Below are 15,132 nucleotides of genomic sequence, written 5' to 3' on the forward strand. Positions count from 1 at the left end.
AAACTTGAGTCCCATCACAGGCTGACATTATCTGTGCACCAAAAGTGCCAAGTGGGTGGAGTCATACAGTCTCTATGGCTTTATTTGAAGTCAAACACCTTCTTTGTGGCTCTTCATCACTTCACTCTAAGCTCCTGCAGTGACCGAGTCACTGAGTCACTGCAAGAGCACAAAATAACACTGTATTAAAGTAATGCAAGTAAATGCAATGTGTTACTTTCCAGCTCTACAATTAAATAACTTATAAGTACCAGACATGTACCCTGTAGGTACCTGGTCTCTACCAAGTAAGTACCCGGTAAGTACCCTTAAGGTACCAGGTAGTGAATGTTTCAGATTGTAAAGCAAACGTTGATATCAGACAAAGCTAACTTCAGTAAAAACAAAATGCAGTTCAGCTTCACTAATCACACCCAGGCCTGATTACTGTCAGACTTGTAGAATCAAGAAATCACCTAAACTGAACAATAATCCACAACTGGAGAAAACATGGATCAGTGGTGAACCTTCCCACCACAATGACTGGAAGAGCACATCGACGGCTCATCCAGGAGGTTCCAACGGAAGCTCTGCAGGCCGCAGAGAAGGTCAGAGTTCACGATTTGTCACGGGTAAAAATGGCCTCCATCTTAGAGTTCAAAGGTCAAAACCGCCGCTGAGCTAAAAGAGCTCAAAGCTCCGCCTGACATCAAAACATCTTGATGATCATCGAGACTTCTGAGAAAATATTCTGTGGACTGATGAGACAAAAGTGGAACTTCTTTGGAAGGTTACATCCAGAGTTAAACTAAACTGAATTTCAGAAAAACAACATCACATTCAAACATGGTGGTGGTAGTTTGATGGTCTGGGGCTGCTTCAGGACCTGGATGACTTACTGTGATTAATGGAACCATGAATTCTGCTCTCTACCAGAAACTAACTAAAAATGTCAGGCCATCGATTCATGACCTTAAGGTCAGGAACACTTGGGTTCTGCAGCAGAACGATGATCTGAACGTTCCTCCTCACTGCTCTGCGCAACCCTGATGTTCTTTCGTGCAGAAAGTCTAGTGTCAAAGAAAACTCCTGAAGGAGCCACGACCTCATGGAAAAATCCACAATGGGATGTTTTGAACTGTTGGTTGGTCCATCACACGACCTCCATGTGTCCGAGGTGACAGACACAAAAGTCAATTTAACTGTCCTCATCCTGACAGAATTAGAGGTTTAACACGTGTTACAGCCCTCACATTCCTCCTGTGGAAGGATTCACTTACTATTATTAGCTGGATTATACTCTGATCATTGCCTGCTGCAGGTAGGACACTGGCCATTCAGATCGACCTCAAGCAACCCCACTTCAAATAAATAAACGCTGTACTCCTTTAAATGGAAGATAAGGTACAAAACTAAAGAGAGTGAACTACTGTGTTAACATTCAGGATGTATGAGAGTGGGTGGTGATGTTCCTGCCTCATGGTGCTATGGTAATTATGTAAATAAGCACATATTTACCTGCCTTGGTGTGTGTGTGTGTGTAAATCACTATATATTCTTTCATGTATACAACATACCATGCCCTCCTTTTTTTAACAGAAATCTGCTGTAATTCCATCACAGGATGCAAACCTGCTTCAAACAGGCCACCTCCAATCTTCTTTTTAGTTTCTCCTTAAAAGCATAACATTAAAAAAAGATGAGACTTTTTTTTTTTCCTTATTAATTTTCAGTTTATTGTTGGCTTATTTGTGTGTTTGTATTGTGTGAGAAACAAATATGTATACTGGATTCCAACTCCACTGTGTACAACACTGCATTTGTTTCAGCTGATTTCTTTTTTTTTTTTCTTTTCTTTTCTTTTCTTTTTTGTCCTCAACCTTAAAGTGTAGGTCACTATAACACAAAATTACTATGAATTTCAGTCTAAATTATTATTACCTTAGATTTATTTATAGACAATATTTCTATCATTATCCCAAAGTGGAAAAAAACGTATAAAATAATTGGATGAATGGGAACTCTTTAGGTTTCCCACTGGGAAACGTGACAAGCCTTCCTTACTGGCACTTAAACTAGAGTCAGACCTCTGAAGAAAACTGTGAAACCCAACAACAAACAGCACGCTTCAGAACAAGTAGATATAGATAGATTTATATAGAGTTTTATATTTAGCTTGAAAAGAGAACAGTAAACACTTCTCACACATGATAGAAACTACTGGATGGCTCAGAATCAGACGTGTAAGCCAAACACTGCCCAAGCCCTCCATGTGGTGAACGAACCAAATCTAAATTTTAAAATAACAATAATAAAAAATAAGAGATAAATTAAGAGAAAATAAACAAATAAGTTGCACACAATCTTTTCTTACAACGTTTAAAGAAGATTGTACCAGAGACACTGACCACACAAAGAAAATAGAAAAATCTAAAACAGTGGTATTGCATTTTAAAATGCAGAAAAGATTCTCCTGTACAGTTTGCCGCCTCACTGCGTGAGTGCGGACGCCTAAAGGGCTGTTTCTGCCGGTGGCTCCTACCCAGACCGGGACGCAGTCCTCGTCTGCTTTTATTGTCCTTAACAAAGTATACATCAGCGCTGTAAACAGGCACACACAAATTGGAAAATGGCAGGTAGGTCAGTGTCCGCTTCGTCTTTCCACCCCAGCAGTTCCTCTTCCTCTGTTTGTTTTCTCAGTCCTGCTGAGAAATGAGTCCTCCCGGTGAGGCAAAGCTTCCCTGCATTCCTCCCCACCCCTCCCCTCCCTCCTTCTTCGCTGGGTAAAGAAGGATGAGGGCAGGGGAAGACAAAACGGGGTTGAGGCTTGATGCTCTTTCATAGCCGCTTGTCAGGGAGCCATTGTGCAAAAAGTCATGCAGTCTCTGGTATGTCCACGTGGAAGGAGCTAGCAAAACCTCTTCCTCGCTGCATGGAGAGAAAAACAAAAAGTCTGGTTAGACGTGAATATGTTCCTGTGTGTGTGTGTGTGTGTGTGTGTTAGGGTGGGGAATAAAGGGGAGGTGACGGACACAAAACCCCATTTAAATGGCCTCATTCTCACAGAATTAGAGGTTTAACACATGCACAGACTGGGATGGGAAATGTCACAACCCTCACATTCCTCCTATGGAATGATTCACAGTTATTATGTGTACTTGCTGGGGGGAGGTGTGCAAAATGTACATTGACATTTAGGTGGGGGTTGGGGGGTAAGGGACCTTTTTGTCACATAAAGGCAGTCCCATTCAACCCAAACATCTTTAGTAGTTTTTAATTTCTCCCCTGTTTAAACATTGAGTCTGCCATGTCTACTCTAGATGAAGTTTACAAAAAATCAGCTCGCATATAACCCCTAAATCTCTATAATCCAACGTCGCAAACAAAATATTCTGGAGCAAAACTGTCAACATCCAAGATCAGAACAATGTTCCCAATGTTCCCACAATGTTCCACATCCAAACATGATCAAGATGACCAAAAGGGAGATCTTAGAACTGAACCACATTTACAGCAGCTTTGTTCCTCCCTGTCACAACAATAGGCTAACAAACTACATTCATTAAAAAAACTACAATAATCAGACAAACAATAATCTGTCAAACAACAATAATCTGACAATAATCTGTCAAACTACAACAATCTGAAAAACTACAATAATCAAATAATGAAACCTTTTATTGTAGTTCTCAGTTCAGACCCAACTGCTGATGAACTGAATAAAACATCTTATTTTTAGTTCTAATGAGGCACCAAAATACAAACAATCAGGGCTTCTGATTTATAGACAATTGTTGCTACTTGGAGCGGTACGGTGGAGCAGTGGTTGGAGCTATCGCCTCACAGCAAGAGGGTCGCAGATCGCCTCCCTTCTGGGGCCTCTGTGGGTGGAGTTTATCTGTTCTCCTCATGTGGGGGTTTCCTCCCACAGACTGAAACATCCATATTACGTTCACTGATTTTAAAGCTGTCCCTAGGTGTAAATGAGAGTGTGAATGGTTGTTTGTCTCATTTGTCTCCATGTGTCCCTGTGATGGACTGGAGACATGTCCAGGTGCCGGAGATAGACACCAGCTCCCCTCCACCCAGATTGGAAAAGCAATTAAAGAACTTAGATGGATGTTGCTACTTGAGTATTTTGAAAGGTACGTTGACTTATTTTTCCGGTGGCGGGTGTGTCATAAAGGAGACACTATTTAACACCTCCCCCTCCTCAGAGTGAGTTTAGACTTTAGATCAGAAATGTTCAGAATGAAAGCAGCAGCTTGGTTTGTTAATTAAACTATAAACGAGGCAACAGTAAGAAAGGTCAGCATTCACCATCAGACTCATCACACAGTCTAATCCCAAAACATTAAAAGAAAAACTAAAAAGTTCTTTAATTTGAATATTTCCTTCCTGTTAACTTTATGTGTGTTTAACTTGTGGTGAATATTAACAGGAACTCAGGATGGGAGGTTCAGCTAACAGTAAAACCAACAGTGGGGGGGTTGGGGGCGGTTTAAGTAACAGCTACATTAGGAGTTGGTACAGTCCACTTTAAGATGCTCTGACTTCAAAATATTATAATCTTCCATGTTGAAATATGAGAAATAAAGTTCATAATGTCTGATTACAGTTAATATGGAATATAGAAATTCAACCACCCCAACATGGTGTTTTTGCCTCTTCTCAGGGGACAGGGTTGGGCCAACCCTCCTTCCCACCCTGGAATTTGAACCATGGGGGTGGGGGGATAGTAGACAACAGTGGCACTGGAGAGGTTGAACTTCACTCTGAATGTTGATCATTTATATAGGACAACAACAAAATCAGCAGGCCAAGCTTTAAAAGGCTGGAATCTATCCCTTTTATTCCTGTCACTATTCTAGCCCCTGCCTGTGAACATGGCTCNCCCTTCCTACATCTTTATCCCATCCCTTATTCAACCCAAACCCAGAAAAAAGACAAAGGATTGCCTGTGTATCACTGGCCAACTTGATCAGATTAGAGAGTTTCAGCCTCTCGGTACCATCACTCTATCCCTTCCTCCACCCCAGAGCCCCCACCCACCCTAATCCATTATCTCCCTGACTGTTCCCTTGTAGTCATCCAGCCCCGTTCCCCATGGCCAACCCTTCACCCTTTCACATGTGAGCCGCGCTGATGTGCGTTGAGAGAGGAGTGAGTGGCGGTGCTCGTGGGAAACAGCCATACTGAGAGCTCTTCAGCTGGAGAGCTGCGTCACGAGGACATAATCAGCACAACTCTGATAACTATAACTACAGCAGCAGGCGACCAACACAACATGCACCACACTGAAAACACTCCTTTGCCACGATAAAGGGCTTCCACCAATCCAGAAGACATGCACGTTGCCCTTACACACCAGTGCGTTTGAATGGCGTGAACTCATTCAGCAAATCACAAAGGGAAGATGGTGAACAACTGCAGCGTTATCCATTGCACAAATTCATCTGATCTTAAGGAATACTTACAGTACGTGTTTAAGGATGACCAAAAGTTACATAAAATCAAAGACAAAATGCCAGAAGCTGTTGGAGGAATGTGAACAAACAATGTTGAGGTTTGCGCAGCAGATTTTGTGTAAGGTTGGAGCCATTATTCAACAGTGACTTGGTGTCGTTTACATTTTTAAGGCTCTGAAGTGTTCTAAGTGTATATCTTCTGCATGGGTGTAAGTCATGTTGCCCTGCGGGCTGAACCAACCGCAGCTGCTCTGCAAACATTTCTACCTGTAATGTAGCATCGAGGTCCTCCACCCAGGTCCTCTGACCAGATAAATCAACTATTCTGACGCAGTCAAATTTGTTTGTACCCGTTTGTTCAAGAAAGAAAACCCAACAATGGTCATTGAAATAGCCTGAAACTGACAAAAGTAATAATAAGGAAAAAAGATGTCCAAAGATTCAACTAATAAGAATCAGTCGTTGCTGTTGAACAGAATTATTATTTAAAAACAAAAACAAAAAAAACGAAAACTAATAAAACTGGTCTTAACAAAAACAATAGCGACCCTAGAAAAGATTGAGGACAGACTGACCACAGGGACATGAAACATGGAGGAGGCTTGGTTCTGTCCTGGGATTGCTTTGCTGCATCTGACACAGAGTGTCCTGAATTTGTTCAGAGTCCAATAAAATCTCAAGATTATCAAGACTTTCTGGAGCAAAATGTGCTGCTCAGTGTCAGAAAGCTTGGTCCCAGTCACAGGTCATGGATCCTCCAGCAGGATAATGACCCAAAACACACAGCTAAAAACACCAAAAACTGGATCTTCAGTCCCTGTTAAATGCATTTTTCAGTTATACTACTTCTTCTCTTTCTTCTTTAGGCTCTCGTGGTACTTTTTGTATAGGTTTGGTGCTCCTTTAAGATTTTTTTTTTTTTCTTTTAACCAAAAACATTGTTAAAATATCTGCAGCATCCCTGCTAAAGCCTGTAACTCATTCAGAGTGGTTTGACATTACATATTTTTATTTAACTGGCCTTACTTTGTAGAAAATTGATTTCACTTTGTCATTGAAGAGGGTTTTTTATTTTGTTTTGGAATTAGGCCAGTTTCTATATCCCATCACTGATTTATAATAGCAATACCAGGGTAACACATCCAAGGAGGTGAACACTTTTTATAGGCAGTGTAGATTGTTCTTTATTTTCAGTTATAAGTCCTGCTTCTTCACTTTTGTTGGTGAAAAGCACTTTCTTTTACAGTGATCAGTAAATGACGTACTAGTAATTTCCTCCAATCAGCTTAAGTAGTGGTTTAATGATAATAAATTATATATAAATTGGAACAAAACTAAATTTATAATTTTGATAACAGCAAAAAGATGATTTAATCACAGTGCCTGTAGATGAAATCAAAGTTGAAAGGCTTTAAGAAGTCAAAGTTTTAGAGGTTTTCAAAGATCATCAACCTAATTGAAAACCTGTAAACGATATAATAAAGTTTGTAAAAGTACTGCAGTTAAAAATAAATCTAAGAGTGTTTCAGACTTTTCAACACTTCATATTTTGTTTCATTCAGTTAGTTATGTTAGAGCGCATACTAACAGTCCATTTATCAAGTCAAAAATATTGAAATTTAAAGATTTAGCTTGTTTAAAAATTGTATTAGATGTGTAGAAAGCTAAAAAAAAAAAGTTTTGTGGTGAAACAATGTACGGAAGTTTATGTTGTTGTTTTGTTTTTTTACTTTCAAACTTTTTTTTTTAACATTTATATTAATTTCTCTAAAACAGATGTTTGTTTCTCAGCACATGAAGTCAGATTATAAAACAATCTGGATGATGACATGAAAAATTGATTCTGAAACTTCATTAAAAAAAAAAACAGTAGTAGAATATTACGAACGCCTTGTTAGATTTTGGTGTTTGTGAAATCATTGGCATAATCAGTGCATTACACTAATTATTTTACTTTGTCAGGATGAAAAATCCTTCTAAAATATAAACATTTTTACTCATTTAGCAACAGTCTTAAAAAAAACTCCAACCTTCACAAGAGCAGATGGTTGTTTAATTAACACAATGTAGATTTTGATCAAGAAAGAAAGAAATAAAAAAAGACTCGCAGCACATGATTCTCACATTAAATAAAAGGAGACTGTTGGATATTTCCTGCTGTTTGGAGGAGCATGCTGTGGTTTTAGATGGTGCTCTGGAAGCAGCAGGGCTCTCAGACTAATAATCCCAGCAAGCTGATTGGCTGATGAGAGGGGCCCTCTTCACGCGCTGCTTGACGAAATTGTAATCAAGTATTATCACCAAAAAATTGCAGTGATTGAGGATGCCTCTCTTAATGGCTTTTGAATTGATTTTAGACACTAATTTCGTGGAAAATGCGCCTTCTCTATCCTTTTTAATTTTTTTCTACAATTATCTAAAATTGTTTTTAGATCCTCGGCTCCAACACCAATGACATCCTCAGAATGAGAAAAACGATGTTAGGCTCACTGCATGCTGATTCTTTTCTGCTGTGATTAAAAACAGGCATTTTCACAACTTTTTTTCCCACTTAACAAAAAAATCTGCAAGAAAAATAAGTACAATTCAGAACAGAATTTCAAATCTTCCTTCTAGCAAAGTTCTCAACAGTCAAGCTCCACCTTATATTAAAGACTTTCTTGTTCCATATTTTCCAAACAGAGCACTTCGCTCCTAGGCTGTTCTCAGCTGACTTTCATTTGAAACTACAAATTTGTGATTAATTAAATTTGTGCTTCAATTTGGATTTCAGCTCCAGTCACAAGAACTGTCCAACAAACAAAAAAATATTTTCATTTCGCGAAAAAATATATATATATATATATATATATATTCTGCTTTGCGAGCGTGCTCTCATCTTGTCTCGCCTCCTGAATGAGCTGCAGCACCCCCCTCCAGAGAGACGAGCGGGGGGTAGGGGAGCAGACAGAGAGAGAAACTCTTATGTTGAGAAACAATAACATTTAACACTGAGCACAAAGTCTATAACAGATAATCAGGGTCAACTTTCCTGTAAGGTTTGTAGTAAATAATTAGTAAGTAACAACTGAAACAAAGAAAAGTAATCACTTCAAAGAAACTCTTCCACGATGAAAATGCTCAAAAAAAAAAAAAGATACAAAAACAAATTATAAAAGCACTCTAAAATGTGACGAGATAAAAAGATGACTTTTCAATTTGAAACAAAATAAACACAAGAAGATTACATGTCAGGCTCTACTAGAATCAAATGTCAATGAAAAAGGTGAGTTTTCAGCAGACTTTAAAATGGACCAGGCTCTGAGCAGATGAATTGTTCCACAGAGTGGGACCTGCCACTGCAAAGGTCTGATCACCTTTGGTTTGAAGTTTGGTTTGGTGGAATGTCTAAAAGCATCTGATTACTGGACGTAAGTGATCCTACTGGTATAATGTGCACACACTTTCTCACCCCTGTTAATAATGAAGCTGCTGCATTTTGTACCAGTTGCAAACAACGGAGGGATGACTGATCTTAACCTACCAGCAGAGAGTTGTAGTCGTCCGAACAAGACAAGATAACAACAGGAACAAGTTTCTGGGAGAGAGATAGGGTTTTGCTTTGGCTAAAGGATTCAAGTGAAAGACGCTTGTTTTAACAACTGAGCTGTTGTGTTCAAATGAGCTCTCAATTATCACATGAAGGTTTCTTACAGAAGAGTGTCTGTAGGAAGCCATGGACTCATGAAAGGAATCAGGGCCATGCTGGGAGTCAGCTCGTCCAACTAAAATGACCTCAGTCTTGTTCTCATTTAAGTTGTGACCTATCCGGAGTGTACCCTGCCTCTTGTACAATCACCACTGGAGAAAGGCGCCAGCTTCCCCACAACCCTGAACAGAAAAGTGGGTAAAGAAAATGAACGAATGGATGATATTTTAAATTCATCTACGTCTTTATATCATTTAGATCAACAGAGGCTGCAATGAATCTTTTGATTTAAATTTTAGGGGCAGATAGAGCTGAATGTTGTCAGCATACCAAATAAATGAGATCTGATGTTAAGGATAGATCCCAATGGCAACAAGTAAAGAGAGAACAGAACAGGGCCCAGGATGGACCCCTGAGGAACGCCAGGTTTGAAAACTAATCATTAATCTAAACACAGAAAATCCTTTCTGTCAGATATGATCAAACCACTGTAAAGCAGAGCCTTTGATTCCTGCACAATGTTCAAGTTGAGATAAAAGATTATTGTGGTCCACAGTGTTGAAAGCAGCACTCAGGTCTGAAAGGACAAGTACAGCAGAGCTCCCAGTCAACACGTAAAAGAAGGTCATTAAAAACTTTTAAACAAGCTGTTTCTGTACTATCGTACTGTTTAAAACCAGAATGTAATTTTTTATAAATGTTTTCATCTAAAAATCTAAATAAAAGTTTGCGAGTGCAAAAGGACAATTTTCTCTAAAACTTTAGATAAAAAGGTAGAGAAGGATCCAAGCTTTTCTTTTTAAAGAGAGGCCACCCTGCAGTGGGCTTGAAGGCAGCTGGAACACAACCTGAGCTAAATGATGTTTAAGTACGAGCCAACAGTACCAAAAACCTCCTGAAGTCTACGGGACAGGACGCTGTCAGAGGAACAGGACGCTTTCAAAGGGACAGGATGCTGTCAGAGGGACAGGACGCTGTCAGAGGGACAGGATACTGTCAGATGGACAGGACGCTGTCAGAGGCACAGGACGCTGTCAGAGGGACAGGATACTGTCAGATGGACAGGACGCTGTCAAAGGGACAGGATGCTGTCAGAAGGACAGGACGCTGTTAGATGGACAGGACGCTGTTAGATGGACAGGACGCTGTCAGAGGGACAGGACGCTGTCAAAGGGACAGGATGCTGTCAGAAGGACAGGACGCTGTCAAAGGGACAGGATGCTGTCAGAAGGAGAGGACGCTGTCAGAGGGACAGGATGCTGTCAGAGGGACAGGATGCTGTCAGAAGGAGAGGACGCTGTCAGAGGGACAGGACGCTTTGGGCTTCAGATGTTTGATGGTTTAGATGTTCACAGAGTCCATGTGATAACACAAGGTCCAATCTGCGTCCCTGTTCATGTGTAAATTCAGTGAAAAGAGTTTGCTCTCACAAATTAATTATTTTAAAATCACCAACAATTAACCAGAAGTCTATAAAACCTTTTCTAAAGTCCTTATAAAACTTTATAGGATGATAAACTACTGTGCACAACACGGATAAAAGCAGATCTCGAACAGTTGCAGTTGGAATCTGGTGTATGATTCAGGTGGACTTTGTTGCTCGTTAAAACAGGATCTGAATGCCGACAGCAGCCCTCCACCTCTGTCTGTAGCTTGAGGAGAGTTAATGAATGCACAGTCTGGAGGAAGAAGTTCAGGAAAAGGATTCAACTCACCCTCATAAAGTCAGGATTCAGTGATAAAGACCAGTTGTGAGAAGGTGAAGAACTCATTCATTATGAAAGACGTGTTCAGAGAGCCATTCAATATCATCTCAGCCGTTGAGGAGATGCGATCAAGCATCTGAAGGGTCAACCCTGCTTTCGGTGGTCCAAACCAACAAATTCCACCAGCAGTCAGGGATCAGAGGATGTCCAGTTGCACCTGTGTCTTTTCGTTCACTTCTTGCAGGGAACAGTGAGAGTGAGTCAGCCTAACTCTTAGCTGCTATGCCTAACGGAAGAACAAAGCTTGACAAAGTTTCACTCGACAGTTCCTGTGTTGACAGAGTGTGCGGCAGTCATAAACTAGTCGTGCCAGGGCATCCTGGCTACATAAAAAGAATAAAAATGGACAACAGCTAACAGCAAGTTGAGGTGAAGTGGCTGTGACATCTTCCTCCTGGTATGAGATGCTACTCAAAGGTAGTTACAGTCTGATAACTCAACTTTAGAGGTAAAAATGAGCTGCTGTCAACAAAACAACAGATACAAGAGACAGCATCATCATTTTCATCAGCGAGGTAAATAGAACAGTTCAAATAAAAAAAGATTTCCACTACATTTTCTGTAATGTTAAGAAATCAAATGGGAGTTTTAAGATCATATGTGAAGCACTTTTATTTTACAAACGAAGGACAGTTTCCTTTCTGTCACATAAAACAAACATGTGAAGAACTTTATTTTACAAAAAGACCAGAAGGTTTTTAGTTATAAATGACTTAAAGGCAGATTTTTAAGCAATTCTTTCTAAAACACTGAATATTCTTTTGAACTGAAACACTTTCTGCTGTATTTTTGTTGAAATTTGTCAACATTAATGAAATTTTGGATATTGTCCCAATTCATTTTTAAAATATAAGTCATTCACTGTATAATAACTTTAACATGAAAAACCTTATGACACGTGGAATTCAGATAAAATAAGAAAGAAAGAAAAACTTGGAGAAATGTAAAAGGTGTCATGTAGTGGAAGTGCACTACATATCATTTTTACTTTTTGTAATTTGTGTTTGTTATTTTATTTTAACGGCTACAGTTAAATAAATACTTTTAGTCATTTTTAATTAAAGATCAACAGAAAGGTAACAGGAACATTCTTTAAGTGCAATAAATGTTTTAAAAGTCAATGAATAGTTGTTTTCTATAATCATCTGTCTGTAGAACACTGTTTACAATTCAGACTGGACAAAAAAAGACAGTTTTTAATTTTATAATGAAGTTCTTAGTTAACAACTCCTACGACAAGTTTAGTTTTTCTGTCTGTACTTCTGGGATAATTGGTGTCTGTCTTAAAATAAAAAAATAAAACGCCAGCATTTGGCATTTATTTCTCTTATTTCTCGTACCAAATCATGAACGTCAAACCACAGTATGTACATGATGGCGACCATCAAATCAAGGTATGTACTAAACAGAGACCCTCACACATTGGTACATAACAAACCATGCCCCTAATATACAGTGGTTTTATAAAACCCCAGAATAAGAGTCCCCAAATGGCAGACCGCAGTGAAGATCCAAACCCAAATGAATTCCTGTTCGGACCTAGATCAGTTGTTAAACCTGAATGAAATTAATATTTTTTGTCTTACACACATTTTGTTGAATTAATTTTAAGCATCCTGTCTTTTATAACATTTACAATAATAGGTGCCTCGGTCCTGTCCGTGGGTTTCACCGCTGTAGGGAGAAGCCTCCAGAGTCAAAAACTCAAAAAGACAAGACCACAAGTAAAGACCACATGAATGTCTCTAAAAAGGACAAGTTGAGAGAGAAACAAGAGGTTTTTGTTTAGACTGGAAGGACTCTTATGTGTTCATGCTTCCTGCAGAGAATTTCAAAGCAGCCATCCACCCAGCTCGGGGAGAACATGTAAACTCAGGAGGGGAACCAGACATGCTGAGAGTTTCACACCCATCTTTTTATATAATCTGCTCTGGACCTCTGCTTGAGAAGATATTTTTTTTCTAGGCAGACCATACTGAAGTCCACTGTCCTCGAACTGAAAGAGGCAGGACTGTAAGTGAGTGAGTGTGTGTAGAAATGAAGTGAAACAGAAGGTGAGGACAGATACGATCAGTGCAGTCAGAGATAATGGAGAAGCTTTAGAAGAGGAAGGAGTTAGTTTAACACTCCGACAACAGAGCTGAGAGAACAAGGGTCAGAGCTGAAAGACATTTTCAGCCAATCCAGGGACAAAATGCAATCTGACGTCTTTTCTTATTACTAAATTTGATTGAGTCTAAGATGGGAGCACCACAGAATACTCACTTAAATAAGCAGTGTTAGAAGCTGCTCTGGAGCGAGGCAGAAATGCTTCCAGCTCTTTCCTCTCTGACGCGAGGTGCTGGCTGACTGGGGGGGTCTGAAGATGACAGTGGTGGTTTTGGTGATGATGGAGGGGTTGGTGAGTGAGAGGCGCCTCTTTACCGAATGTGGAGAATGAACTATCGGCCGTTTGCTCTGGACTTTCAAATACCTCTGTGTCTGGGACCGAGTCCATGCCAGGCACGTGGAGGTTGCTACGGTAGTCCAGACCCTGGCGCCCATCGGAGGCCACGAAGCTCGGCATCCAGCAGCGGTCAGAGTGACCCAGGGCCTTGCACTCCTCTGTGCAGTTAGAGAACAGATCAGCACCTGCGGACAAGAGACAAGAAGGAGAGGAAACGGGGAGGCAGGAGGTGGAGGTTACCTGGGGGGTTCTGATTGAGACATGAAACACAATACATGCAAAATTAAGACCTGGATTTCCTTGAAGGAATGCCACTTTTCATGCCAGAGTTTTAGACCAAGACGCCCTAAGAAGGGATGTAGTTTTAGCCGTTCGGGTTCAACCTTGAAAATAACTTTAAGGACGAACTCAAGAATTTAGCAAACCAGCCCACCTAATTTTAGTTCAATACCTGTAAAAGTGACCAAATTGTAGCTACTTTTGTGTTTTCTTAGGTCAGTTCTCCGTGGAGGCTATACAACGTTGGAGTGACTCCAGCCTGAAAAGTGGTTTGTGTGATATTTCGCCAACGCTACAGACAAATGAACACACACACAGGCAAAAACATTATCACCTTTGGCAGCAAGAGATGAAAAAACAACTTCAAATAACAAAATGTGACAGCTGCTATTTGACTCCTCATGTCAGAGCTTTCTGTCCTGCAGCGTTAAGTTCAAAGCTTCCCACACAATGGTTAGAAAAACCACTCGGCTATCTCACACACACACACACATAACAGCATGGTGGAAAAAGTCGACTACTGGTTCTGTAGAAACATAATTTCTGCTAAAAACTAGACGTGTGAATGCTGAATGACTGAGGACATTTGGATGATTTGAATGAATTAACTGAATTGGTCAACTTAAAACAAGCAGAACACGAGCTAAAATGAGCAGAATCATAGCGAAATGGAGCTAAAGCAAGCAAGCCAGTAGCTACAAGGTAAAAGTAGTATAGGAAGACAAAAACAGAGCCAGTAGGTGAAGCGGATTTCAAAGAACAATGATTCTGAAGGAACTGGGGAGATTTCAGTGTACTTAAGAGGGGACTTTTGTTTGAAATAAAGTCAAATATTAAAAAAAAGTATTAAAGTTACAGCACACTGTTCCTGAAGGGTCTGAAACTTCTGATGTATGAATGGTTAAATTAGCAGAAAGTATACAGAAGTAGTTCCACTGCCAAAAAATGTACAGCAGGAACTATAAAGAGGAAAACAGTAGAGAGAGTACTGAGTCTGCAGCTCCACAGGAAGTACAGCATGTACCTTTACTACTCCACCTGCAGTCTTCCAGCTGCACTCACTTGGGTGTGTTTTAAGCCTTGGCATTTAAATATATTTAAATACTCTGCAGAAGTCTTTGAAACACATTTGACATGTGGTGTTTCTTCACGTCAGCATGAGAAATACTCTTAAAGGAGTCTTTATTTTTCGGGACATAAGTCATTTCTTTTCTGGGAAATAAGAACGTTAACTTTTTCGACTGTAAGACAATATCCGATATCCACATCGCTGCACTTTCGGTGGTTCCTTTTGAGCGCTCCACTGACGTCTGTTCAGGGGCTCATGAGATATTTTGCTAACAGACCTTGCAAACACGGACCTTTTGGCAGCGAGTGATACAATCTGCTGTCAGCTGTGTTTCTCCTGTGTTTGCACCTCCACCCTGACCCTTTGGGTCGGCTGACATTAGTGTGAGTGCTGCAGGCTCCTGGGATCTGTAAATAAATACCCCCCCACCCCCCCAC

General features: G+C 40.1%; 1 protein-coding gene across 3 annotated transcripts in view; it reads right to left on the bottom strand.

Moving 5' to 3' along the window:
- Window positions 1-1,813: 1,813 nt before the first annotated feature.
- Window positions 1,814-15,132, bottom strand: part of LOC108246091 (protocadherin-10) — a 32,960-nt gene continuing 19,641 nt past the window's right edge. Inside the window, exons 4-6 of one of the 3 annotated variants that reach the window (XM_025009909.2) lie at window positions 13,375-13,532; window positions 13,167-13,260; window positions 1,814-2,907 (exon numbers count right to left, since the gene is read on the bottom strand). In XM_025009909.2, coding sequence (XP_024865677.1) covers window positions 2,888-2,907; window positions 13,167-13,260; window positions 13,375-13,532 — 272 coding nt within the window. In that variant the 3' untranslated portion in view covers window positions 1,814-2,887. Of the gene's footprint in view, window positions 2,908-13,166; window positions 13,533-15,132 lie in introns of all 3 variants that reach the window. The other 2 variants (XM_017433451.3, XM_017433454.3) reach the window with 2 other exon arrangements.

The sequence above is a fragment of the Kryptolebias marmoratus genome, linkage group LG9, assembly GCF_001649575.2.
Source record: "Kryptolebias marmoratus isolate JLee-2015 linkage group LG9, ASM164957v2, whole genome shotgun sequence".
NCBI lineage: Eukaryota > Metazoa > Chordata > Actinopteri > Cyprinodontiformes > Rivulidae > Kryptolebias > Kryptolebias marmoratus.